At 36.2% G+C, this 27,383-nt stretch overlaps 1 protein-coding gene across 1 annotated transcript in view; it reads left to right on the plus strand.

Annotated features, from left to right (window-relative positions):
• The first annotated feature begins 11,292 nt into the window (after positions 1-11,292).
• The window catches only part of LOC144252821 (1-phosphatidylinositol 3-phosphate 5-kinase-like), a 28,323-nt gene continuing 12,232 nt past the window's right edge, over positions 11,293-27,383 (plus strand). The window contains 8 exon segments of the mRNA XM_077794922.1: positions 11,293-11,462; positions 12,794-12,891; positions 12,894-12,944; positions 17,461-17,579; positions 18,500-18,671; positions 25,105-25,137; positions 25,140-25,311; positions 26,616-26,705. Of these exon segments, the coding sequence (XP_077651048.1) occupies positions 11,293-11,462; positions 12,794-12,891; positions 12,894-12,944; positions 17,461-17,579; positions 18,500-18,671; positions 25,105-25,137; positions 25,140-25,311; positions 26,616-26,705 (905 nt within the window).

Consider the following 27,383-nt stretch of genomic DNA (forward strand, 5'->3'; position numbering starts at 1 on the left):
GGCGGGTCAGGGCTTTTCCTCTTCCCGGCTTTTGTCCCCTCCCAAGCCCCACCTCCTCAGCTCACCTCCCGGGGGCCCCGCCCCTGTCTCCAATCGCCGCCTGCCAGCTCCTCGGGTTGGGCGGGGCCAGGGCCTAGGGGCGGGCCCAGATAAGCTGGGGCTCAGTACTTGGGGCGACCTCCGTGTCCTCCTGGCGGGGGAAGGGGCTTCCTTGCAGCTGGGATTCCTCTCCAAGCCCAGCTGCAGAGGAACGTGAATGCCACCTGCAGGCCGGGGAGCTGGCCGCGCTGAGGCTGCAGCAGCCCAGCCATGTACCAATCTTGAGCACTGTGAAGCGTGTTTTCAGGTCCGCAGTAAAGGCACCCAGACCAGCACCTTGGCGGGTTCCCTACCCGCTGCTGCCGGTTGGTCTGTAGATTGTAATGTGCCTTTGGAAGGAGAGTGTTCCAGCCAACATGGGGTTGCTTTGGGGATGCCAGAATGCAAAGGATGCAACAGATATAAAAGCAACCCTTCCTGCCTCAGTAAATAATTTCCACCACAACCAATAACGAGATCTTTAGGGTTTTATGCACCTATAATTTCAGTTATTACCATATAGAATAATAAGCCGCATTTACAATTTGCATTAAAACATAATGAAAAAGATGATTATCCGGGTTCCAAGGTAGCTGCTCTAAAGATGTGAAGCCTTAGAAAACAGTGGATTTTTTTAAAAATTCCATTTCCTCCAGAGATTCATTTTTGTATGTGTATTTCTTAGTCTAGAAACATGGGAAAACAGTATTTTATATTGCTATTTGTAGGATAATAGCATGATCAAGAGTCAATGTTAGAAATTTTATTTTTTAAAATAATCTTTCATTGGATTATAATTGACAAGCAGGGAAAAATGCTCAAGGTGCATTTTGGACGCTAGAGGGCACTAGCATTTTTCCCACAAGAAAAGGGAGAAGAAAGCAAAAACCCAGCCAATTTATTAGTTTTTAATATGGATTAACGGATATTAGCATCCACGTCTACTTATTCCTGAAAAAATGGTTATAGAAGAGTGTAAGGGTGTATCTGCATCTCAAATCTCAGGTCTTTGGTCACCTGAGATTGTAAATTTTACTCCATATCACATCTGGTTCACGTGGTTTATTATCCCTTGCTGATTATTAAAAGTAAGCAATCATACCCATTCTTATTCAGGGCATCCTTCAAGTTACCTAAAATATAGTTTCATAAAAAATGTTGGTAATGGGCTGGGGTTGTGGCTTAGTGGTAGAGTGCTTGCTTCTCGCGCATGAAGCCCTGGGTTCCATCCTCAGCACCACATAAAAATAAACAGGGATGGGGATGTGGCTCAAGCGGTAATGTGCTCGCCTGGCATGCGCGGGGCCCTGGGTTCATCCTCAGCACCACATAAAAAAAAATTAAATGTTGTGTCCACCAAAAACTGAAAAATAAATATTAAAAAATCCTCTCTCTCTCTCTCTCTCTCTCTCTCTTTAAAATAAATAAATAAAAATAAAGGTATCTAAAAAATGTTGGTAATATATGAGAAAAATGAGGTAAAAATAAAATAAATATAGGATATTATTCAAAACCACGGTGAGTTTAATCATAAAAATATTCCATTAAATCATAAACATTTGCTAGAGAAGGGCTGCAAATTTGTCTCAAAGTCAATGTGATAGGAAAGATGACATGGGAATCTCATAAAACAGTGTTTCTTAGGCCACTAATATAGGAATGAGTAGATTTCAGGTTGACTTTAAATATTATTTTATTGTAGATTTCAGTTTGACTTACAATAAAATATTATTAAATATATATTGAAAAAATTAAATGTAGTGCACCATATGCTGATAATTCTTACACAACTTTAAAATAATAAATCTATAGACAAAATGGTTATAAATAAAACTATGAAACAATAAATTACCATTAATAAAATGAATTAAATTTAACAATGGATGTTTGACTGAAATTAGATTGCTGATAGAAATGTGAATATGAAGCTCCCTGCTTACATGCAGGCTCTTTTGAATTGAACTGGCCTATTCTATTGGATGCCACATTATGATTAATTTAACCCACCACTTTCCCCAATTTGGTTAATATTGCATACTTTGACATCATTTGCCTTTCATTTGGTCAATAAAAGAATCTAAATATTTTAATAATATCTAACGCCAAATACTGTCATAAATACAAACTGAAATCTGGGTCATGAAATCTCTGTTAGGATTTAGTTATGAGACTATCATTAAGATAATGAGATTCTCGTAAATATTCAAAAGTTGTTATTTTTTCATTTTGCTGATCTTAGAGAATCTGAATATGAGTAGGGCTTGATCACTGCTTATTCATGAAGATTAAGGGAGAGACAACAGTGAAGGTGACTTCCTGATTTAGAGTTTGGGTGACAGGATACCCTTCAACAAGGAAGAAATAAAGATAGAGTTACAGATTTGATGACCAATATAATGAGTTAAGTTTAAAGTTTCTTGAATTTGAAATGCTTGTGGGACAGAAACATGTTGATGTCTAGGAGGCAGTCATCTGTATCTGGAGTTCAGGAGGGATGTCTGAGTTGAAGAGGGAAGGAAATCTGGTAATCTTTAGCATATACTGATAATAGCTGAAAACAGCATATGAGATCATTCAGGAGTACAGAATCAGAAGAAAGCCTATCTCAGTGAGAACTGTGAGGAATACTCACATTTTTAAGGGCCATATAGAAGAAAAGGAGTTCCCAAAGTAAATGGGAAGAAAAATCTGGGGGGCAGTAAGAGAATCAGCAGAGTTTTCATGTCATGCAATGTTTTCAAAAAGCAGGAAATACCACAAAGAGATAAGAAAGACAATCTGAGAATAATTTTGGCAAGCAGAAGGACCTCATGAATGCACATTTAGTAGAATGATTCTAAGAGTGATTTTGATAGAAATCATAATAAAAGAGTTTAAAGTATGAATGGGAGGTATAAAAAAGGAGACACAAAAAACTTTTCAAGGAAGTTGATTGTGCCACTTCTATTCAAAATGCTTTATAAAATTTTAGTAAACATAATTTTCTGTTACCTATATTACTTACATATCATTTGTCTTGGTTAGAACAGATTAGATCATCTTAATTTCTTGTCATTTATGTTAGTTGTGTTGTTTCCTTTTATTTCTTCATTTTATTGTTTAAATAACTATGACAGATATCTTTAACTTACCTTTTTAAAAACAGTTGAATCATTTCTTTAGGCTACATTGCTAGAATTGGAATGAATGGATAAAGGAATTTTTAAGGCTTGTTAGATCTACCAAATCATTCTATAGAAGGGATATAACAATTTATATAGTTATATAAAGGGTAAAAGGGAGCTAATTTTATTATATCCTAGCCAGAACTGAATTTCATAATTTTAAAAAACATCTTTGCAGCTAGGTGCCATGGTGCATGCCTGTGATCCCAGTGACTTGGGAGGCTGAGGAAGGAGGATCCCAAGTTTGAGATCAGTCTCTGCAATTTATGGGGACCCTATCTCAAAATTTAAAAAAATAAAAAGAGACAGGGTCCCATTGAATTGCTTAGTGCCTTGTTTTTTGCTGAGGCTGGGTTTGAACTTGCAATTCTCCTTTCTCAGCCCTCCCCCAAACAAACAAACAAACAAACAAATAAATATTATAAATAGAGCTGGGGATGTAGCTCAATGATTGCACTTCCCCGGCATGCACAAGGCTCCAGGTTCAACCCCTAGTACTGCAAAAAACCAACAAAAACATCTTTGCATTACCTATTGAAGTGAGTTAGAGCTCTTTGTACAGAACTGACTGACTCCAGGCCACTGGACAGGGAAGTTAAAGATAAGCCTACTGGTCAAAAATTAGGAAGTGCTTTCAATGACAAACAACAGCTGACATCATACTCAATGGTGGAAAGTTCTAAGCTTTTCTTCTAAGATCAGGCAAGAATGCCTACTCTTGCCACTTCTATTCAACATAATATGATAGAGCAATTAGGCAAGAAAAAGGAATAAAAGGCACCCAAATTGGAAATGAAGACTTAAATTGTCCTTCTTTGCAGATGACTTGATTTTACATGTAGAAAACCCTAAAGATGACATAAAAAAACTGTTAGGAATTATGAACAAATTTGACAATATTGTAGGATACATCAACATACAATGATCATTAGCATTTCTATTTACTAACAACAAACCCTCCTGAAAAGAAAATTTAAATAGTCTCATTTATGACAGCTACAAAAAATTAAATACTTAGGAATGAATTTACTTAAGAAGATGAAGGGCCTGCACACTGAAAACTACAAAACATTGATGAAAGAAATTAAAAAAGACACAAATAAATGGAAAGACATTCCATGTTCATGGATTGAAAGATTTTAATATTGTTAAAATGTGCATATTACTTAAAGTGATCTATAGAGTCAATCTATATCAGTCAAAATTTTGATGACTTTTTTTTAAAAAACAAAAATAGAAAAACAAAGCAATGCTAAAATTTGTATTGAACATGGAACCAAAAAGGCTCTGAATAGCCAGTCATCTTGAGCAAAAAGAACAAAACTGGAAGCTTCACACTACCTGACTTCAAAATACAGTACAGAGTTGCAGTAACAAAACAGCATAATACTGGCAAAGGAACAGACACAAGACCAATGGAACAGAATAGGTAGACCAGAAATATATGACTTTGGATGTTTAGTATTATTTATGGTAAATGGGTTATTCAGAAAGTTGCCAAGAACACACTATGGGAAAAGGGCAGTGTCTTCAATAAATGGTATTGGGAAAACTGGAGGTCCATATGCACAAGAATGAAAGTAGGCCAAGTGGATTAAATATCCAAATATAAGATCTGAAAATGTAAAACTACTAGCAGTAAATGTATGGGAAAAGGTCCATGTCATTGGCCTGGGCAATATTTTTTTTTGGTTATGACCCCAAAGTTTAGGCAACAAAAGCAACATAGACAAATGAGCAACATATGAAACCAAAATGCTTCTGCGAAGCTAGGCAAACAATCAACAGAACAAAAAGACAAGCTACGGAATGAGAGGATATTTGCAACCTTGCATCCAATAAGGTGCTATTATCCAAAATATACAAGGAACTTAAACAACTTAATAATAAAAAAATGAAAAACACAACTATAAAATGGGGAATGTATGTGAATAGAATTTTCCTAAGATAGCATACAAATGGCCCATAGATATGAAAAAATGCTCAATATTGGGGCTGGGGATGTGGCTCAGTGGTAGAGCACTTGCCTATCATGTGTGAGGCACTAGGTTTGATTCTCAGCACCACATAAAAATAAATAAAGGGACATCAACAACTAATAAAATCTTTTAAAAAATTCTCAATATAACTAGCTATCAGAAAAAATACAAATTATAACCACAGTGAGAGATACCACCTTGCACCTGTTAGAATGACTATTATCAAAAGATAAGAAGCATTGCAGAGTATGAGTAAAAAAGGGAAGCTTGCATATTACTAATGTGAATGCAAATTAGTACACTCATTATGGAAAACAGTATGGAAGTACTTCAAAAAATTTAACATAGAACTACCATATGATTCAGCAACCCCACTTTGGGGTATATGAAATCAGTGTATCAAAGATATATCTGCATTCCTATGTTAACTGTAGCATGATTTACAATGACCCAAATTGATATCAATCCAAGTGTTCATCAGGCAGGGATGGATAAAGAAAAAATGTGGTATATATGCATAATGGAATATCAGTGAGTCTTAAAAAAAATCTTTGTGATAATAAAGATGAACCTGGAGGACATTAAGTGGAATGAGTCAGGCACAGAAAATTGATTAGCATCCATATTGATAGTAATCAATATAAAGAAAAAGGTATTTTCAGCAAAATGCAACTAATATATGGGGAGAAATATAAATATAGTACTATACCAATAGTCAATTTATCAAGAATTATAAATGGAGGCTCAGATGAGTTTTCTGGGAGGATATTTACACAAATCATCTCTCTACAGATAAAATTCATCTGGAATGACTTTGGATGTTTAGTATGAGGTCAGAATCTAAACTGATTTCTCTCCCCACCACCAAATGGTAACCAGTTTTTCATCTTTTTTTCCCCACAGATTAAACTGTAAGTGAATACAGATATTGGACTGAAAAACTTATTGAGGTCATGGACTATAATCATGTTCATAGTTTGATCCCTAGAGTAGTGCCTACTTAACAACACACATTGTTGGTGACTCCAAAATGTTTGTTACAGGGTCTGGAGGCACATGCCTAGAATTCTAGTTATTTGGGAGGCTGAGGTGGAAGGATGGAAAATGAGTCCAGCCTGGGCAACTTAGTGAGCTCCTATCTCAGAATTAAAAAAAAAAAAAAAAAAAAAAAAAAAAAAAAAAAAAAAAAAAAAAACATTAAAAGACTGGGGATGTAGCTCAGTGGTAAAGCACCCCTATGCTGCGGAAAAACAGTTTGTTGAATAGATGTTTTATTATTATTTTTTTAATCATACATGGAGTTTCTATATACATTAAGGTGTTCTTGTCTAGAATGACTACTTTATTCATATGCTCTCTGGGTCTATTTTGTACTTTATTTTAGGTTTATGAAATATTAATATATGGTGGACTGATTTAAGAAAGTTTTTTTGTTTTTCTTCCTAGAAGGCAGAGACTTGAGCATGTTCATAGGCTGAGAACAAAGAGTCACTGGGAAAAGATTGGTTGAAGATACAGTGCAAGATACCAGGAACAGGAGAGTAGATTGGGTGCCAGGAGGATTGAACTGGGAAAGAGCAGACCTCTCTCTACCAGAGAGGAGGAATCCAGGTAGGCCAGGGTAGAAGTGGATATGTGGATGCAGGAAAAAGCTGTGGCAGGGGAGGTTAGGTTGTTAAGGATTGCACCCAAAGTAACCTTGGCTTGTTCACTTGGTTAGATAAGATTCTCTAGAGAATGCTAGTCAAGGTAATGTGTGTGTGTGTGTGTGACCGCAGTAATGAAGAATGACAAGGGGAAGCTGAATATACTCTCTAGAATGATTGCTGAAGGGCCCAGTTGAGGGTTGTGACCAGGTTTTGTACTAGGACAGATTTCTGTGGTACTCTCTAGCAGCTGAAAAGATCATCTCAAAGAAAGCTTGAATGAGGATTTGCCAAAACTCTCTGAGGAAAAGAATCCCCAGAATTGAATTAAAATAGAACCTCCCTTTATATTTCTTTCCTTTCTGTGCTCCTCTGCCAAGCCCCACAATTTCAGTCAGCAGGTTTTGGTATGTTTTCTACCGAACCAAAGTGACGATCCAGCTAGCCTTAGCATCTGCAACTCAAAACCTGAATGAAAAGCTTAGAGCCAACATCACTAACTCTGGGTCAGGCACTCTGCCAACCGCTTTTCATTAACTGTTTTACATAATCTTAAAAAAAAAAGTATGTGAAGTGGGTACTGCTATTATTAACTCCATTTTACACACCAGAGGTCTGACGCCTGAAGAAGTTAGCAATTTTTCTACGGGAATATGCCTAGCTATGGTCGGAGTCCTGCAAGTCTGACACCGGCGTCTTCGCTCTCACCCACTGATCAGCGCTACATAAGTCAAAGTCCGGGTCACCAGAACGCCGAGCACTGTAACCCATTAAGAGTGCTCACGGTGTCGAACACATACGGTAACCGCGGCCCAACCAGCACCCGTCTGGTGCCCAGGACACCAAGCACGCATCCAGTGACCCACACGCGTGACGCTCAAGTGCGCCGTGATCCTGGCTTCCTCAAAAAAGGCTGAGGAGGCCTAGCTTTGGCCAAGTGGTCCCAGACGACACTCTCTGGGCTGGACTCTTTCTGCCTGAGCGTCTGATCCGAACGTCGTGTGGGCGGGGAGGAGGGGGTGGAGTCGGCCCCCAGGAAAGATCGCGGATTGGTAGGGAGGAGGAAAGGGGGGGCGGAGCCTTGGGGGGGAAGGGAGACTCCGCATCTACCGTGTAAGCATCTTCGCTTCCTGCTGCAACAGCCAGCGATGGAGTACCCCTTCGCTGCGCTCCGGGGCGGGCTCCCTGCACCTGAGCGGGGTGAAGCTGGGGTTGGGGTGGAGGGAGGCCGGCGGGGCCGGGGCGGGAGGCCCAGATAAAGGAGAGGCCTGGGGTGTGGCCAGCTGGGGCTGATAGTGGGAAGAAGGCCGGCTTGGGTGCTGTGCGGGCCAGAGCAGTGGGGGAAAGCTGAGGTGAGGGCGAGAGATGGGGCTCCTTCGCTGGGCTGGGCCAGGAAAGGCCAAGAACCTGTCCCAAGCATTAGCTGGTCTTCCTAATTCCAGGCTGCCCTAAGTCTGGCGAGTGGAACGGGAGCCGAGTAGGGCACTTCTTGAAGAGGGTTCCTTGAAACATTTGAAGTTCCCTTGCACCTCTTTTAACCTTCATGCCCGAACTTATTTAGGAGGAGGAATGCCCACTCCTCTTCCCTTTGAGTGGACGAGCTCTGGTCCATGTGTCAGAGGTACATCATTAGGCTGGAAAAGAAAGTTCATAAGCTACAGAACTGGTAACAACATTGGGCTTTCAAATATGCGTATATCTCCTTAAAAGCTTGTTTCTGCCATTAAAGGCGATTTTATTTCAACTCAAAGTGTTTTGGGAAGACTTGGTTTCCAAATTAGTACTTCCCTTTCTTAAAGAATGTTCTCAACAAAAGGATGAGAATGAAGTGGGTGGATACTTTTAGGAATATGGGGTCTTCTGCCTAGTTTAGAGTTTGTTGTTATTAAGACATTCAAGAAATATGAAAAATGCTAGAATTCTGTATCAAGCAGAATCGGTTATTTCTGTGTATCTGTGTATAATATGTTAAATTATTAAGATGTTAATTCCGTGCATTCATTTAGTAAAAATTAGTACAATGACAATACAGATAGTATTTTGGCATATTTGCAGTATTTTATTTCGGATTTATTTGAATCTCATTTTCTGCCTCTCCAAAAGGTCCTACTCTGTCATTCTTACAAAAAATATTCTTAGTTTTCTTTTTCTTGAGTTTGGGCAGGTTGACTCCTCTGAGAGGCAAGACTAATTTCCTGGGAACTGCCTCTTTCTTTCTGGAAAGAGTAATATGGATCAGTTTTGGTATTCCTTTAGTATTTTTGTTGGCAAAAATTGAACAACAACAACAACAAAACTCTTTGTTGGTGGAAGCCAACACTACTAGTATTAAACTGTCCTGCATTATTAGATAAAATTTGAGTATTTTTTTTAAAAAAAAACTACTTAGAGATGACTAGGCTGATACTTGGATATTCTAACTAAAATTTTGATATTGGCTGATAGAGCAACTTATTTCCTACGTTTAATACCCCATAGCCTACTGATTAGCTTTACTAACAAGGTAATATGCGTATACTACACTAACCTTGAAATGGAAAGAGGTGGAGTGCTGGTGATACATCAGAGGTCTTTGAGTAAGTAGATAAATACTTCTAATTACCTGTCAGGAAGGAGTCCTAGTTTTTATAATAAGCAGTTATTGAGTTGTCAAAAAATTAGAGTTGTAATGTAGTTTTTTCAGGATCCCAATATCATGTAATTATTATTGATAACTCCATGTGATTGTATTTATGTTGTAGAGACAATACTTGCTATATTTTAATATTGTGATTTTTTATCTTCATATCTCCAAAACCTAATAAAAGTTTCATGTTTAGTTGATCTTTAGAAGTAATTCAAGGTAATTCTAAGGCTCTTTATGCAGGTTTTTAACTCTGCTTCTGATATTACTTTTGTGAAAGTAGAATATAGGTTGTTTTCTGAGGTCTGAGGTTGCTATTGTCATCATGTCCTTCATCTCTAGTACTCTTTTAAAAAATACAGGACAAAAATTTGAGTTTGTACTTAATCAGTCACCATCTTATTTTCTAAGTCTTGAAGCTGGAATATGGAGTGTCATGATACTTTGGAAGGATTATTAACTACTTTCCCCAATAGAAGATGATATTAAAGACTTTTCCCTTTTTCCTTCCTCCTCCTCTTCTCTCACTTTCCCCCCTTACTCTTTTTCTTTTCCTCCCTGCCCCAGCTTCTAATAAATATTTATTGCCAAAATTCTGTTTAAGTTAGTGGTTTCATTTGTGCTTTAATTAAAAGTCAATTAAATTATAAATAAAGCAAAGTCTTGAGTAGTCTTGAGTAGCTAGAAAATAGCTTATAGGCTAGACTTGGAGGTCTGTGAAAAGCTACAAAAATAATTTCAATCTAAAGAATTTTGTGGTGAGATTAGATGCAGGTTCCCAAACTATCTTTGTGACCTCCCCCCAGGAAAGTTATTTTAGATTCAGAGTATCTTGGTTGCCTTGAAGATAAAAATGTAATGAGGACTGCTTTATGTACCTTCCAGGATTGTAAAAATAAAATGAGATGGTGCATATGATTTCAGAGAAGCAAAGCATTTACAAGAGTGTAATGTCCTCTTTTTAAAAGTGTAAATTATATTAGAAACTAAAGCATTTTAATGACTAACTAGAGGTATGCATGGTTCTTCTGGTTGAACTATAACTCCGAATAGCAAAATATAAATCGGTGCTTTTTTGGTAAACTCTGATGTGGAGATTTACTGCTTTGGCTGAATTATGATTTTTGGTAATTTAGGGGGAAAAGTCCTTTAGGAAGATCTTTATCTTAATATTTATATAGGGTTAAAGGGGAAAATAGCAAGTTCATGTTCCTGGGAGGAAACATGATGGAGCATAGCTTATTGATTTGAATAGTTGTCAATATTCAAATAAGGTGTAACTTGAGCTAATTATTGAGTTTATATAGAAATGTTTAAAGGATGACTATTTTATTTCCTTTCTTTAGGTAGATAATTTTTTGTTATATTTTTAGAGGGAAAAGCTGAAATAAGTAAGATGGAGGAATTTATATGTTGGCATAAAACCAGTTTCCCCCTATAACTTTAAAAAAATATTAAGTACCTTTTTTCCCAAAATTTTTACAGATACGAAAATATTTTTCTTCTTTGCCTGCTCACATTTATGACTTACCTGCAAATTTTTTAATTTAAAAATTTTAAAATGATTTTAATAGTAATGTTTGAAATTAGGTTGACCATCAGTTTTAGGTGTTGAGGTTTGATTTAGACAGCAGTGTTTTTAAACCTTCACTTGAGTATGCTAAGCTAAATTCACTGACTCTTTGGTTTTCATAGGTAAAAACTCTCACAGAATAGGATCTTCCAGATGTATGCATATTGTTTGAAATTAACTTTTGGCTTCTGAAACAGTAACTTTTTTTTTTCTTTTGCAGACTCATGAAATGGCCACAGATGATAAGACTTCCTCAACACTGGACTCTGCTAATGATTTGCCTCGACCTCCTACCAGTCATTCTCATCTTATACACTTTAAACCTTTGACTCCTGACCAGGATGAACCTTCTTTTAAATCAGCATATAGTTCTTTTGTAAATCTTTTTCGATTTAACAAAGGGAAGACTTACTCTTAAGCATCAGAAAACTTACAGTTTTGATTCTTTATAGTTCCCTTATTCAACTTTCATGTTGTATCTTTGTGAAAAAGTGAAATATTAATAAGATGCTTAATTCATATATCACCAGATTTTTCTGCTTAAGAAGAAAAAGCTAGATTTCTTTTTTTTTTGGGGGGGAATACTGTTGAACCCAGGGGTGCTTAACCACTGAACACATCCCCAGCCCTGTTTTATATTTTATTTAAAGACAGGGCAAGAGCTTGTCTTGCTGAGTTGCTTACAGTGTCACTAATTTCCTGAGGCTGGCTTTGAACTTGTGATCTTCCTGTGTCAGCCTCCTGAGCTGCTGGGATTGTGTGCCATTGAGCCCAGACTAGGTAGAATTTTTTTTTAAATATTGTTTTTAGTTGTAGGTGGATACAACACCTTTATTTTGTTTAACTTGTTTTTATGTAGTGCTGAGGATCGAACCCAGTGCCTCACATGTGGGAGGCAAACACTTTATCACTGAGCCACAACCCCAGCCCCTCAGTAGAAATTTTGATAGTTCTAATTAAGTTTATTAATGGTTAGGTTTAAAGTACTGTAAAAACTTGGTACATTTTTAAGATGATAATTTTTAAAAAATAAGCTTTAATTTTTAAAACAGTTTTATTAGATTTATAGAAAAATTGGAAAGATAATGCAGAGCACTTAGTTTACCCCTACATTCAGTTTCTGCTATTATTAACATCTTAGGTTAGTATTACTATACTATCAGTATTACTGCACTAATGTAAAGATTTTACAATTTTCACTAACTACTGTATGTATTTTATTCAGAGTTTTAAAATTTTTACATAATGTCCTTTTATTGTTATAAGATTCCATCTAAGATATTATATTATGTAGTCTCTTTATAAGATAATACTCTATTTATTTAGTAAACGTTTATTGAGCAGCTACTATATTGGGTGCTGTTTCAATAGTACAAGGAATCTCTTCCATAAACACAGCAAAAAATCTGGGCCTTTGTGTAAAAAGCTTGCATTCTGTTTCCTCAAATTTCAAATGAAAAGTAAAACAGAAAATCACATATACCAAGGGTGTGATTATTGGCTTATAATTTTGCTCTACTCTTTGGATTTCTTTCTTTTAAAAAAATCCAAAAGCCTAATTTTAAATTATGCATGTAATATATACATACATATATATAAGTATATATATGTATGTGTGTGTGTATGTGTGTATATATATAATATAGTTGTCTGGAAAATTTCATGTTTTCTCTTTGCTGAATTCTTGTGTCTCAATTTTTCAAATAATGTCAACCTTTCTTTTGCTCTACAGAGAGAGGAGAAGGGAGCCAAGGAGAGCACCCTTCTCCCAGTGGAATTTGGTCCAGCCCTCAGCTCCCTTCAAGGACACAATCAGTGAGGTCACCTGTTCTTATAAAAAACAGCTTAATGAGGAACTTCAGCGACGCTCTTCAGTGTTACGTAAAAGAGTGTTCTTATTTCATTCTTCTAAGATTTTTCCACAGTCATTGTTTCGCAAGTTATTTACTGACTTAACTTTCTTGTTGTTTGGAATAGTCAGGTACTCTCCAGAATAAATAAAACTATTACTTAATTAGTGAAAGAATTTGTTGATATCTGAATAAAAGCTCTTAAACATGTCACTAAACTTTGATTTAGGCAAACAACAGACCTCTTGGCTGCTTTTTGATTAATTACTTGCTTGAGTTTCAGCAGAGAACAATTTGCAGCATCCCCAGGAGAACACAGGTTAGTTTCAGTCTTGTGAATGAATTCTGTGTCTGTATTTGGGTGCTAGTGAAATGTGATGTGCATGCCTCTGGCTGCAGAATTCTTCAACTCCATTGCTGGGCTGCCACTTGCTCTTGGCCTGTGTCCTTTGTGGGGTGCAAACTATCAGTATGGCTGTATAAGCGGAGCTCTTCTTGCCTGTTTATTCTCCATCCTGGTTTATTACACAGTCACCTCCTTCATTTTCATGCTCTTCTAATGAGTGCGTGCTAGGGATCAGTGAAGTGAAGAAACTGGAGAGAGTAAATATTTTATGCTTTATTTCTGGTAGATTGCTAAACTCAGTAGAATGGTTTGCCCAACCATCTATCAAGGTGATAGAAGAAGGCAGTGGGAAGTGGTGTAATAGAGGCAAAGGGATACAGCATTGAGAAATCAAGTGTCCCTGAATACCAGATCCTGTGGGCCCTGGCCAGTCTTCCCCATGAGAATGAAAAATAGATGAAAGCAATGGTGTTTGGCAGAAGGATATTTTATTTCTAGCTGAGATTTGGTTTATTGGAAGAGGCAAGAGAAATCAAGAAGAAGTACTGCTGAAGAACTGGATCAGAGCTGGCTGTGTCATCTTTACAGGACTTCTAAGGCAGTGAGCTTTAACCCCTGGTTAAGAATTGGAAGGTGGGCAAGGGAAGAGAAATAAAGGAGTTCTCCTTTTATTTTAAAACATCTCCACTTTAACCTTTAACCTTAGCTCTTATACCTGGCCCATGGCCAACAGCCTGTTTTTGTTGAGGGAGCCCTTCTGACTAAATAATATTGAATGAAGACATTATTGTCTGAAAATTTCACCTACCACCTTTTCTTTGCAGAATTATTGATCTTAGTTTTTCAAAATACCACGCTTTCCTTAGCTACAGAAAGAAGAAAAGGAGACCAAGGAGAGCAGCAGTCTCCATTTTAAGCATAGGATTTCCTCACTTGTTCAGTTGAGGAGTTGGAGTAGAAACTCATCTTTTAGTAGTGACAGACTGCCTAACTTTGCCTGTCGTGTTATGATACAATTGAATTTAAATATTTTTAGATGGAGCTTCTAATGTCTCATTTGTTGCAGTTTCTATATTAAAAAAAATTTAAAATATCTTTATTTTACTAATTTAGTTTTTTTTATGTGGTGCTAAAGATCGAACCCAGTGTCCCACATGTGCCAGGCAAGTGCTCTACCACTGAGCTACAACCCCAGCCCCTCTACCTTTTTTTATTGTCTTTATTCTTGGATTCTACCTTAGATGCATTCGAACTTCAAAAGCCTGGGACTGTTTGGCCAAATAAGTTCCTTTCTTCACTAAAGAACTGTAATTATGTACTGGCTTTAGACCTTAGGAAAATAATTTAATTTCCTGGTATCTCTTTTATAAGAAGCAGCTAAGATTATTTGCCTAAGAGCAAAGAGCTAGACTAGATTTTCTCAGTGTCTGTTCATCTTAATTCAAGGGCACTAGTGCTCATGGTTCTAGGAAGAGCCTCACTCATCCTTTTCCAGTGGATGATGTTATTAATACTATCTTGTATTTCTAAGTAGCTAAATGCAAGGGGCTTCACAGTTTGTTATTGCCAGTATGCGGAGCATTGCCATTGTAATTCTCACAGCTTTGTCTCCTTTTTCAACTTATAATTCATGGATAGTTGCTTTATATTTTGAGACTCAAGAATAATTTGGTCGTTCTAATACTTACATTTTAGTACCACCTCTGAGGTATTACTAATGCTAAATTAAGATAAAAAGTTTTCAAAGTGTTTAAAAATAAGTGCAGTTTAGATACAGTGATTATTTCATTAAATTGTTTTAGGTAATTCTTTGTAAATTTGGATTTAGATATCAACCTCTCATTTCTTTGCAATCTTTTATTTCCCACCCAACTAAAACAAAGCACACCTAATATAAATCTGGCAAATAGTGAGTTTGAGGCAGATTTTCCATTTTATTTTTTAAATCATTATTATTTTGTTGTTGTTGTTGTTGATGGACCTTTATTTTATTTATCTGTTTGTGGTGCTCAGAATCGAGCTCAGTGTCTGATGCATGCTAGGCAAGTGCTTTACCACTGAGCTACAACCCCAGCCCCAGATTTTCCATTTTATAGTAGTTCCCATTATCTGCAGGGATATACTCTAAACCTCCTTTCTTTTCTGTACCAGTAGAGGCTTGAAACCACAGATAGTACCAGACCCTATGTTTTTTATCCCCATATGTACACATCTGTGATAAAGTTTAACTTGTAAATTAGGCATAGAAAGAGAGTAACAAAAATAAATATGACAATAAATATGTTAAAAATCATGTGATTGTTGTCTCTTTCTCTTGAAAGAATGAAGACAAATGTTAAAATTTTAGACTGCAGTTGCCTGTGGGTACTTGAAACCTTGGAAATAACTGCAGTCTGTTTAGGTTAGTGGGAGCTCCATGGGTTATAAGACTAGAGTGTTTAAGCTAATTGGATGTTCATCTTTTTTGTCAAATCACCTCCTATTCACCCTTAGATTTTGAAACAGCTGGAGTGTCTTAACTTTTTGTCACTATGACCAAAATACCTGATAGGAACAACTTTTAAGAAAAGTTTACTTTGGTTCATGGTTTCAGAAGTTTCACTCCATAGTCAGCCAACTCCATTACACTGGGCCTGAGGCAAGGCAGAATGTTAGAATAGAAGGACATGGTAGAGGAAAGCTGCTCAGCTCTTGGAAGTTAGGAAGTAGAGAGAGTGAGTAGCTAGGAACAAAATATAAGGCCTAAGGATATACCCCTACTGGCCTCCTTCTTCCAGTCATGTCCCAGCTGCCTATAATTACCACCCAGTAATCCACTCAGATTATTAATCCATTAAATTGATTGATTCACTGATAAGATTATAGTGTCCATAGCCTAAACATTTCATCTCTGAATATTCGTGTATTAACTAATTTGAGTTTTTCAGGAACACCTCATATCAAAACCATAACACTAATCCAGGAATAGAAACTGCAGTAGTTTTGGTCCACAAGAAAAGTACAGTTACCTACTAGTGGCACTTTTGGTGGGCATCTACCATTCTGGTTACAAAGCTAGAATCTGGGCTTGTTTTATTATAGATAGATTTATGTTTAGTATTGCCATTTCAGTGAAACAGCTGGAGTGTCTTAACTTTTTGTCAGTATGACCAAAATACCTGAGAGGAACAACTTGTAAGAAAAGTTTATTTTGGGTTCATGGTTACAGAGTTGTCAGTCCATAGTTAGATAACTCATCTTTTTTGTCAGATCACCTCCTGTTCACCCTTAGGTTTTGAAACAGCTGGAGTATCTTAACTTTTTGTCACTATGACCAAAATACCTGACCCTTTCAGTTTGGAACTACAGGATTGGGTTGGGTGCAATAGAGAAGGATAGGACTAGAGTTTTAGCAATTCTTTGGCAGTTATAATATGCTTGGACATTTGTCAGATTTTATCATGGTCAAATCTACTCTCTTAGATGTTTTGAATTCTATCAGAATCTTTTTTTAAAAATATATTTATTTTTTAGTTGTAGCTAGACACAATACCTTTGTTTTATTTATTTTTATGTGGTGCTGAGGATCAAACATGCTAGGTGAGTGCTCTATCGATGACCCACAACCCCAGCCCTCTATCAGAATCTTTAGGGGTGAGTTATTTCTTTTTGATGATTAGCCCCAGAAGTGAACCATTTGATCCTATTGCTTACCTATTTGACTATAGAGACTAAGCTAAACTAACCACATTTTTTTAACCTAAATTCTTAACTTTAATGTGGTTTATTAGTTTTTTTTTTTTTTTTTTTGCTCCTTTTATGGCTAGTGTTTAATCCTCTGGAGTTGCTTTTTCTTCTGTTAAATGTCCAGCAGGTATTTATTATAGGTTGGGACCAAAGAGCAAAAGAAATCATTACTAAATTCTGACCATGTAGATAATGCTGCTGTTTTAGGCCTCCAAACCATCAGCTCAGATAGTTCTTGTCTTAGATGGCTTTTACTTGCTTGTAAAATAGTATTTTACATGGCAATAAGAAATACTTTCAACAGTCTGTTACCCTTATAAAGACCACCCTTAACTCTCAACCTATGTCACTGGTTGGGAGAATACAAGTAATAAAAGCACTTCACATCACATAGATGCAGTGTTTTATATAGACACAAGGAACCGTTAACAAGATTGCCTTTGTTGTTCTCTCTTTTTTTTTTATTATGACTCAGATACAAGAAGGAAGGCAGAACCTACCTTTGGAGGTCATGATCCTCGTACAGCTGTTCAGCTTCGAAGCCTCAGCACAGTATCAAAACGTCTCAAAGAAATCATGGAGGGAAAAAGCCAGGTAATAATTAGTGCTTTGGAAGATTTCTTCTTACATACTTTTTGGGATCATACCATTCCCACTGAAAAATGACATAATATGACTTGAAAGAAAATGTATTTGTTAAGCTGGGTGTGGTGGTGCAGACCTGTAATACCAGAGGCTTGGGAGGCTGAGGCAGTAGAATCTTGAGTTCAAAGCCAGCCTCAGCAACTTAGTGAGACTCTATCTCTAAATGAAATATAAGAAAGGGCTGGGGATGTGGTTCAGAGGTTGAGTGCCCTGGTTTCAATCCCTGGTACCAAAAATAAAGAATAAAATGATAGTATATTTACTATTTATTTCAGTTGTGAAAACCACAATTTTTTTAACGTAAGTTCTTAACTTTAATGTGGTTAATTGTATCAGTTTTTTTCTCCTTTTAAGGCTAGTGTTTTTTTCTCCTTTTAAGGCTAGTTTCAGGCCAGGATCTGTAGATATACCCCTATGATTCTTTTTAAGAAGCTTTATTATTTGTGTGAATAAATAGGGTCAAGTTTCCTTTTATTTTCATGTCTATTTGGATATAATGGACATGAGGATAGCACCATAGTTTTTGAAAGACCATCTGTCATTGATTGTGCTGTAAATCTTATCACAAAAATCATGTACACATTAGTGTATGCTAAGCTACTTTTTTCTGTTCCATATCTCCATTTTTTTTGTCCTTGCACCAGTACTATTTAAAATTATATAGCTTTTGAATAAGTCTTGAAGGATGGTAATGTAAATCCTGTTTTATTCTTCAGGATTGTTCTTGGTCATTTTGGTCTTTTGCATTTATTATGAATTTTAGAATTAACTTCTCATTTCTGTAAAAAAAATCTTCAAGGATTTTATTTGCCATTACAATATAAAAATCAGTATTTTCAAGAAGTCTTCACACATTTTTATTGTTATAGGATAGTGACCTGAAGCAATACTGGATGCCAGATAGCCAATGTAAAGAGTGCTGTGACTGTAGTGAAAAATTCACAACCTTTAGGCGCAGACACCATTGCCAACTATGTGGGCAGATTTTCTGCAGTCATTGCTGTAATCAAGAAATCCCTGGAAAATTTATGGGCTATACAGGTAAATGCATTTTATTGACAGTGTTACAATTTTTAAAGGTCATAAGAATAAAATAATTATAATACAGGACCAACAATAAGCCAATTTTTATTTCGGGCCTTGTGTGTAAGGCGTGGGGATGCAATAGTGAGGGCGACAGCACTTCACAGTCAAGTGATAAAGTAGATGGAAAGTTAAAAAATAACTAGAATAAAAGACAGTGTATCATAGATACTAGCAGAAAGCTCTAGGGATGTTAAAAGTTATCAGACAAGATGGTTAGAGTAGATTTCTAATTTATATTATTATGAGAGTTCTTATTTTTAAAGTTTTTTCTTGACTTATATGACACTATGTTTTGGCAAATTGTATCTTACTCTTATTCTTCCATAAGGAACATAGTCAAATTTTAGCAATACTGAAAATTCAAGTTATTTGTTGAAACAGAAGAAAGCTGACAATGGTGTGTGGATTTATGCAGTGATTTGGAGTGGAAGGTGGACCAAAATTACTCAAGAAAATGCTCTTGACTTCTTTCATGTTATTTTTGTTATTGTATAGATTTTCCTTTTGCTTTCATTCACTTGAAAAAAAAAGAAACTAAAATTGCTACAGAGTTCATTATCTTTCATCCAGATTGACTAGAGCTTTCAAGAGATTTTCTTACTCCTAGTTTTTCCCTATCTTGAATTCATTTTTCATATTCAAGTCAGTATTTGTAGAATGCCAATTGATCATGTCAGGTTATTTCCCTGCTTAGTACTCTTAGGATAAATACCTTTTCAGAGCTACCATTACCCTTAGGATAAAATCTATCTCATACGGTTAGGATTGATTTCTTTCCTTTTTATTGAGGCACTTAACCACTGAGCTAGATCCCTGGTCTTTTTTTTTTTAATTTTGAAAGAGGGACTTGCTGAATTGCTGAGGCTGGCCTTGAACTTGTGATCATCCTGCCTCAGCCTCCTGTGTCACTGGTATTTTAGGTGTGTGTTCCATGCCTGGCTGGCATTTTAGTCTCTTAGGACTACCATAACAAAGTACTGGCTGAATGGCTTAGAACAATAGAAATTTATTGTCTTACAGTTCTGGAGGCCAGAAGCACCATAATAGAGGTTAAGGAATCAATGTATGGATTTTACCAGTTGCTGAATATGTCTATATCAATTATATATTCTAGAACTGATGAAATAACCACAGAATGGGCTTTGGGGATCCACTAAACTCACTGTCACATGTACCTGAGCTAAAACTCCCATCAGTTGCCATGCCTCCCTAAGCCTCTGCTGTGACTGGTGAACAACAGTGATGTTTGAGTCCTTGGAATTAGTTTCAGTTTAGAGTTAGTGCTGGTAATCCCTGAAAAAGTTGAATGTTTCCTTGCTTTAATTGTATAGTCACAGTATTCAAAGGCCATAAATCCCTTTGGCCCCTGATACCTGAGGATCCAGTTATCCCAATTGCATTTGGTTTTCCTGGTTCAGTGGTAGCAGTAATTTCTTATCTAAAAAGAAAAGCAATAGCAGCCAGAGCCCTTCAGGGATTCTGAGTCTCCCCTCACAAATTTATGTTTCATGGTTTTGCTGAAAGGTATATCTTTCAGGGATAAGGGAGCAGGTTTTATATGGCAAATCCACTCTATTTTATGTGTGTGACCAAGTATGATTTATTATAGGCAAATCATAGAAAAAGGTTACTAATATCCATAGATAAATTCCTTAAGTCATATGTAAAGAGAGACTATTATTAAAAGTTTACTTTAGTTTTCTGTCAAATCAAACACTACTATCACTTACAACTAGATTTTTTATGCTTTCCAAGTATTAGCACAATTAGCATTACTTTATAAATAATCAAATCATAACTAGGTCCCAGTGGTTTTGTCTACATCCAGATTATTCAAGTTATCAGGAAGAAAATCTTTTGTTTACTTTAGCTTTTAGTTCCTGGTGATAGCTCCAAATACAACAAGTATGAGAAGCTTCTGCTTCCATATTACGAGTATCTTGACCAAATAAACCCAGTAGCTGTTGAACAATGAATTGAGCTGTACTGAATTCCTCTGCAGGTTTGGCTACGTTAGCCAAACCAGTACATACCAATCCCTGTTTCATAATTGGCATCAGGAAAAAAAACCAAATACCTGTTTTTGTTGATTGTAGAGGTACAAGGTCTAGGGTACTCCTCTGGTGACGTCTTTCTTGCTAGCAGAGCCCAAAGGTCATGCAGAGCATCACATAATAAGAGAGAGGGAGTGTGGTTATGTATGTGCAAAATTAACTCATTCCTGTTTCCTAAGCTCATGTATTCCTTGCTCTGTAGTATATTAGGGAAGTTCAGGCATTTTATCTTCATTTTTAATATAAGCCACCTTTTAAAGATTCATATTTTTTAGCCAGTCAACTAAATAGACTTAAGAGCTTCTTTTAACTTCTCAAGCTGCAAGATTAAATATGGAATCTCTATTTAATGGACCCATATCAGTAAATTCAACTTGGGCCAATTTTCTATCCACTCTTATCCTATACCCTCAATAGCCATCTCACACATTCCTTGGGTTTTTGTCTATATTAATTGGAATAGTCATTTGGTTCTTCGGGTATACCACATACATCCTCATTGGTCTTACTTTGTACCTTACCTTTAAGACCTGACAGGACTTGACTATGGGTTGGAGGTACTAGGAATAGATCTTGAGGGGAATTAGAAGTGTCTTGCAAGGCACCTAACTCGAGGGAGGGCATTACAAATTCCTGAAGCAAAGCAGAGTTAATTTCGGATGACTTGGAAAGGCTACTTCCGACAGGAGGTTCAGATTTGGGGGTTTAATATCCTTAGCTTCTTTTGGCTTTTCCCATATATCTTCATTCTAATTTTCAGGATCCCATTTCTTCCTAATCAGTGTCCTCACTTTATTAGCAGACATACTGCAAGATTGGTAATTGAAGTTATGGGTTTGGTATTTTTTTTAAACAACTGAAATTTGTTCTCCCATTTCTGCATTTCTGGGGGCCAAAAGCTTGGAATCAAAGTGTTGGCAGTCTTACTTCCTTCTGGAGGCTCCAAGGGAGAATTCATCCAGGCTTCTCTCCTATTTTCCGGTGGTTGCTGGTACTTCTTCATATTCTTTGGCTTGTGAACAGAACCATCACTCCTGTCTCTGTCTTTGTTGTTATGTGTATTAATTCAGTCACTTGTATTTTGAGAATTGGTTAGATATTCAGCAATCTTAGCACTGAGGCCATAGGAGATAAGGGATTCTTTCAGGGAAGACAGAAACTTTTAATTAGCTCAGTTCTTGAACTGGGAATTTGAATCCTGAGGTTATTCTTTTATTTCTCTACTTTGTGTAGTGCAATTAGGAACAATAAGTTTATCTTAATATACTTATTAGTTTGACAAAAATGTTCAAAGATTAAATACATAGTAACTCATAATCTTGCTCCTTATAAGTATTTGATTAGGAGTATCCATACATAGGTGATATTTTGCATGTTTGTATTGCTAAGCACACCATAGATTATCAATATTCTCTTTGCTGTTAGAAATAAAATCATTAGTGCCTTTCAGTCCAATCAGAGAACCAGTTCTAGAAACATGAAAGCCCATTCAGGAACCTTATCCTTAAAATTCTTTTCCTTTGGAACCATTCTTTTTACCAGTTTTAGTTATGTTTGTGTGTCTGGTGACAAAAAATACCTGACAAAAACAATATAGAGGAGGGAAAGTTTATTTTGGCTCCTGGTTCCAGAAGTTTAATCCATGGTCAATTGAGTCCACTGCTCTGGGCCTGAGATGAGATGGAGCTTCATGGCAGAAGGGAGTGGTGAAGGAAAGCTGCTTAGTTTATGGTGGGGTCAGGAAGCAGAGAGGAAAGACATGAACCTAATGACCCACCTCCTTCAGCCACATACAAGTTACCTACAGATACCAGGAGGTCCATTTAAACTAGGCTAGACTGATCAGGTTACAGCTCTCACAATCCAGTCATTTCACCTTATTACTGCATTACTACAGGAGCTTTTGAGGGACATCTCATATTCAAATATAACAGTACCAAAATCTGCATTAGTGAGAATTCTTTAAAGAAACAGAATGAATGGAGTTATGCACACACACTGAGCAAATGAGTGAGAGAAGTTTATCTGTATTTTAAGGAATCAGCTCAAGTGATTTAATGATTGTGAAGGGCTGGCAAGTCTGAAATTCTCAAGGAGGCTAGCAGGCTGAAAACTTCTATAGGATTTCTGCCTTGCAGTATTTCCTTTTTATTCTGGAAACTTTAGTCTTACCTCCTCAGACCTTTAACTGATTGGATGAGACTCACTACCTTGTGGAGAATAATTTGCTTTACTTCAGTATTTGTAAATATTAATCATACTCCCTGCACCCCTCAACCCCAGATAACTGTTTAGATTACTTGACCAAACCCCTTGTCTAGCCAAGTTGACCCGAGATTAACCATCACAAATGGGAATAATATATTTAGTGCACAATTGCACATTGAGATGCTGAATAAATGTAGAATACCTGGAACAATGTCTGGCACATATCAAAGGATCCATGAATATTAAGCAATTATTATGGTAATAGTAAAAGTAATATCTATGCATTCATCATGCAGCATTTTAAATTATATATGTCCATCATCTCCAGTATACTGTGAGTTCTCTGGTGGCAGGACTGTGTCTCATCAGCCTTAATTTTTCCATCATATAATACACTTATATGTGTAGTGGCCTTTGCTGATGAATGCTCTAATGAAATGAAACTTTCCTGGTCAGGCTTGACTGTCTTTATTGGTTTGATAACTTTAGTTTTGAGAGCTGACTGGTTCAGGGAGATTTCCTTTAATAGTGTAAGAAACAAACCCGCTTTTGTAATGGTAAACTGTAGGTCTTTCAGGAAGGAAGTAATTTCACATCCTCACTGAAATTCTGCCTTGGTCAGTTGATGGTAATTATCCTAGTGCTTTGATTATCCTAGACTGGTGTTCACTTTGTTGTTACTGTTTTCTGGGGTCCTGATTGAAGTGGATGCAGATCTATTTTTCTTAATAGTTTTAATAGATTTTATCTTTTAAATTGTGATGACAGAAATTAGTATATCAACAACTGACATTTTATTTTGATTAAGATACATGTATAGTTTAATAAAATTAAGTATTATATAATAGTAGTTTTAAAATAAAACAGAGGTATTATTATAGTTGGTGAAATTATGGCAAAAGCAGTACAGTGAACTTTTAGAAATCTTTTCTGTCACTTCAGATTTTTAGTAGTAGTGGTAATAAATAATTAAGGTAGAATTGTTAAATTACATGTAAAGTTAAATATAGTCTTGTGTTGCTTAATGATGGGTAAGTTCTGAGAAGTGCATCACTTAGGTGAGTTTATCTTTGTGTGAACATTATGGAATATACTTAAACCAACCTGGATGGTGCTGGTTAATAGATCCCTATGGCCCCCCTTTTTTTTTGGTAGGGTGGATTGGGTTTTTGGGGTCTTGCAGTTGCCCAGGCTGGTTTTGAACTTCTGGCCTCAGGTGTTCCTTCTATCTAGCCTTCTGGGTATCAACATAGCATTTTGAACAATTGAGAGACTGCTACTGATCCAACATGGTATACTGTTTTATGGTAAAATTTTTTATAAGTAAAAGGTTGTTCATTCTAAAATAATGATAAAAAGTGTAGATCATAATGACATAAGTCAGTGACATAGTCATTTATCATCATTACCAACTTTTATGTAATATATGTAATTGTATGTGCTATGCTTTTATAAGATCTACAGAGTAGTAGATTTATTTATAACAGCATCACAAACATTAGAAATGTGTTGCCCTACAACATTATGATGGCTACAACATCACCAGGTGATAAGAATTTTTCAAGGGCCAGAGCTACAGATAAGTGGTAGTATTCTTGCCTCAGAAGTGTGAGGCCCTGGGTTTGATCCGCAGTACTGCAGGTGGGGGGAACAAAATGGAGTTTTTCGGCTCCATTATGTGACAATTATTGTATTATGTGATCTTGTTAACCAAAACATTGTGTGGCATATGACTATTTCACCTCCATTTTTAATACACCAAATTGTTACGGAATCACAAACCAATGTTTTAGAAAAACAAGGTAGAAATTAACACTTATTTTTGCGCAGGACTACATCCTAAAAAAAAAAAAAATAGAAGTATTAAGTAATCTTGTTTGTTCTCCCAAGTACATTTCATTTCTATTTTAACTGCTCGTTATAAGAATTTCAGCAAAGTTTATCTCAATATATCATATTGTGTTTAGGCCATTTTATTAGTTTATTTCAAAATTGTGTACCCTTCTAGAGGCCACTCTTCAGGGCTTCATAATAGAAACTTTAATTTCCTCACTTGTTGCCTAGGGAAATTGTGTTGTTTACATTTACATTGGTTTATTTACTTATTGAATTTTTTTTCCTCCCAGGAGACCTCCGAGCTTGCACCTTTTGTAGAAAAATAGCTTAAGTTATGCTCATTCCACAGACAGTAATTCCATTGGGGAAGATTTGAGTGCTCTTTCAGATTCTGCTTGCTCTGTGTCTGTACTTGATCCCAGTGAACCCCGAACACCTGTTGGGAGTAGAAAAGCCAGCCGTAACATATTCTTAGAGGATGATTTGGCCTGGCAAAGGTACTGGCACTTGAATATAATTTTATTTAAACTTGAGAAATACTAAGTTTCTTGACTTATAAGTGCTTTCGGTTGACTTTTATTCAAATTATTTCAAATTCACCATTTTCTCCTTTCTCTTTGGTTCACCTCCAGCAGGATCATAGATGTTTATGGGTAGTGAGGTTATTGACCAATTAGAGTATAATCTCAGTAAGACGAGAGACTATATCTTTATTGTTCACTCACTGTTTTACTGTTGGCACCAAGAATAGCACATGGCATGTATATAAACTTCATGATATTTGATGAATAGGCAATAGAAGTCACTGAGATTAATAATTCCTAATGAAGTCTTTTTAGGGATAATACTAATGAGATTTGTATTCATATTTCTAAATGAAATTAGATTTTTTATTTTAATTAGTAATATCTTTTAATTGTGTATGATCTGGCTATATGAGCCCTTAATTGGCAGGTACAATTTAATAAAACAAATTTTATAAAACAAACCAGGTATGATAGCTTCCTGAGAGGTGTTTGATAGATGTCAAAGGTAGAATAATAGTTTTAGACTTTGTGCTAATTATTTAATATTCATTCTCTTTTATTCATTATACCTCTTTGGTAGGCACTGTTTTTTCCTTTTGACAGATGCAGATGCTGAAGTTCAGAAAGATTAAATAATGAATTTGGTCACACAGCTAGTAAGAGGTGGAACCTGCTCTTAGACCTAGTTTTGCTTTTTATTTTGCTATTCCAGTGGGCTGTGGGGACAGAGAGTAAAGTTTTAGAACTCATATTTCCCAAATCATTTCCATCTTATTTGTGATTTGGGAAATTATCATGTAAGTCACTGATCCAACCAATTTCATTATTTTATTGTTATTTTGCGGGGGGTGTACTTGGGATTGAATTCAGGGGCACATGGCCACTGAATCGCATCCCCAGCCCTATTTTTATATTTTATTTAGAGGCAGGGTTGTATTAAATTGCTTAGCTTCTCACTATTGCTGAGGCTTTGAACTCACAGTCCTCCTGTCACAGCCTCCTGAGTTGCTGGAATTACCGGCATGCACCACCGTGTTTGACTATTGGTGTTCTTAATGTTTGGTACACTTAAAAAACTTTATCATTCTTTTGACATTTGATATGATAATCACACAGTTTTCACCTTAATCCAAGCAAGTGCAAAAGTGACCCATAATCCCCCAATTTCAGGGGAAAAGATTTAATTTGCTTTTAAATGTTAAAATATCTCATTGGAATTGGGTTTGTCTTTTACTGTTCCAAGCGATCTCAATATTTTCCTATTTTCTTTGTAGTTTGATTCATCCAGACTCCTCCAACACTACTCTGTCAACAAGACTTGTATCTGTTCAGGAGGATGCTGGGAAATCCCCCGCTCGAAATAGGTAAATGCTAAATGGAAACACTGTATTCTGTGTCTGTTTTTTATTTCCTCTCATGGTAATAACAACAAGCATTAAAAAGGGTGATTGCTTGTTATAATCCCAGTTCTAAAAGCTGAATTAAACTATCATTTTCTTTTTGTTGGTCAGCTCTTGCTTTCATTCTTTGAGTAGCTCTTTCCAGTATTCATCAATGGCTTAAGATATTGGGACCTACACCATCCTCTGTCTTCTAGTTTAGTAAAAAGACCTGAAGGATGTGAGAGAATGATGTGAGAGAATGAAACCTTGTGGACCTTTTGTATAAGAGTGTACCAAGAAAACAGGAATGACAAGTTCCCAGCAACTAATAAGAAACAATCCCGTGAGTCTGAAGTAGATCAGTTTTACAGTTAATTGTCAGGACTTTTACTCTGAATGAGATGGGGAGAGTGTTTTTTTCTTGAATTTTTAATTGTTTTAAAAAACTTTCAAACTTGCAGAAGATTTGCAAGAATAGGAAAATAAGTATCCATATATTCATTAAGATTTACTTATTTATGTTTTTGCTTATTCTGTCATTTTACACATGCACATACATTTTTTTTTCCTGAACCATTTGAGAGTATGTTTCACGCATTGTTATCTTTTATTTCTTTAGTTCATCAGATTTATTTTACATGGCAATTTTAGGGTGATAAC

The sequence above is a fragment of the Urocitellus parryii genome, unplaced genomic scaffold (assembly GCF_045843805.1).
Source record: "Urocitellus parryii isolate mUroPar1 unplaced genomic scaffold, mUroPar1.hap1 Scaffold_60, whole genome shotgun sequence".
NCBI lineage: Eukaryota > Metazoa > Chordata > Mammalia > Rodentia > Sciuridae > Urocitellus > Urocitellus parryii.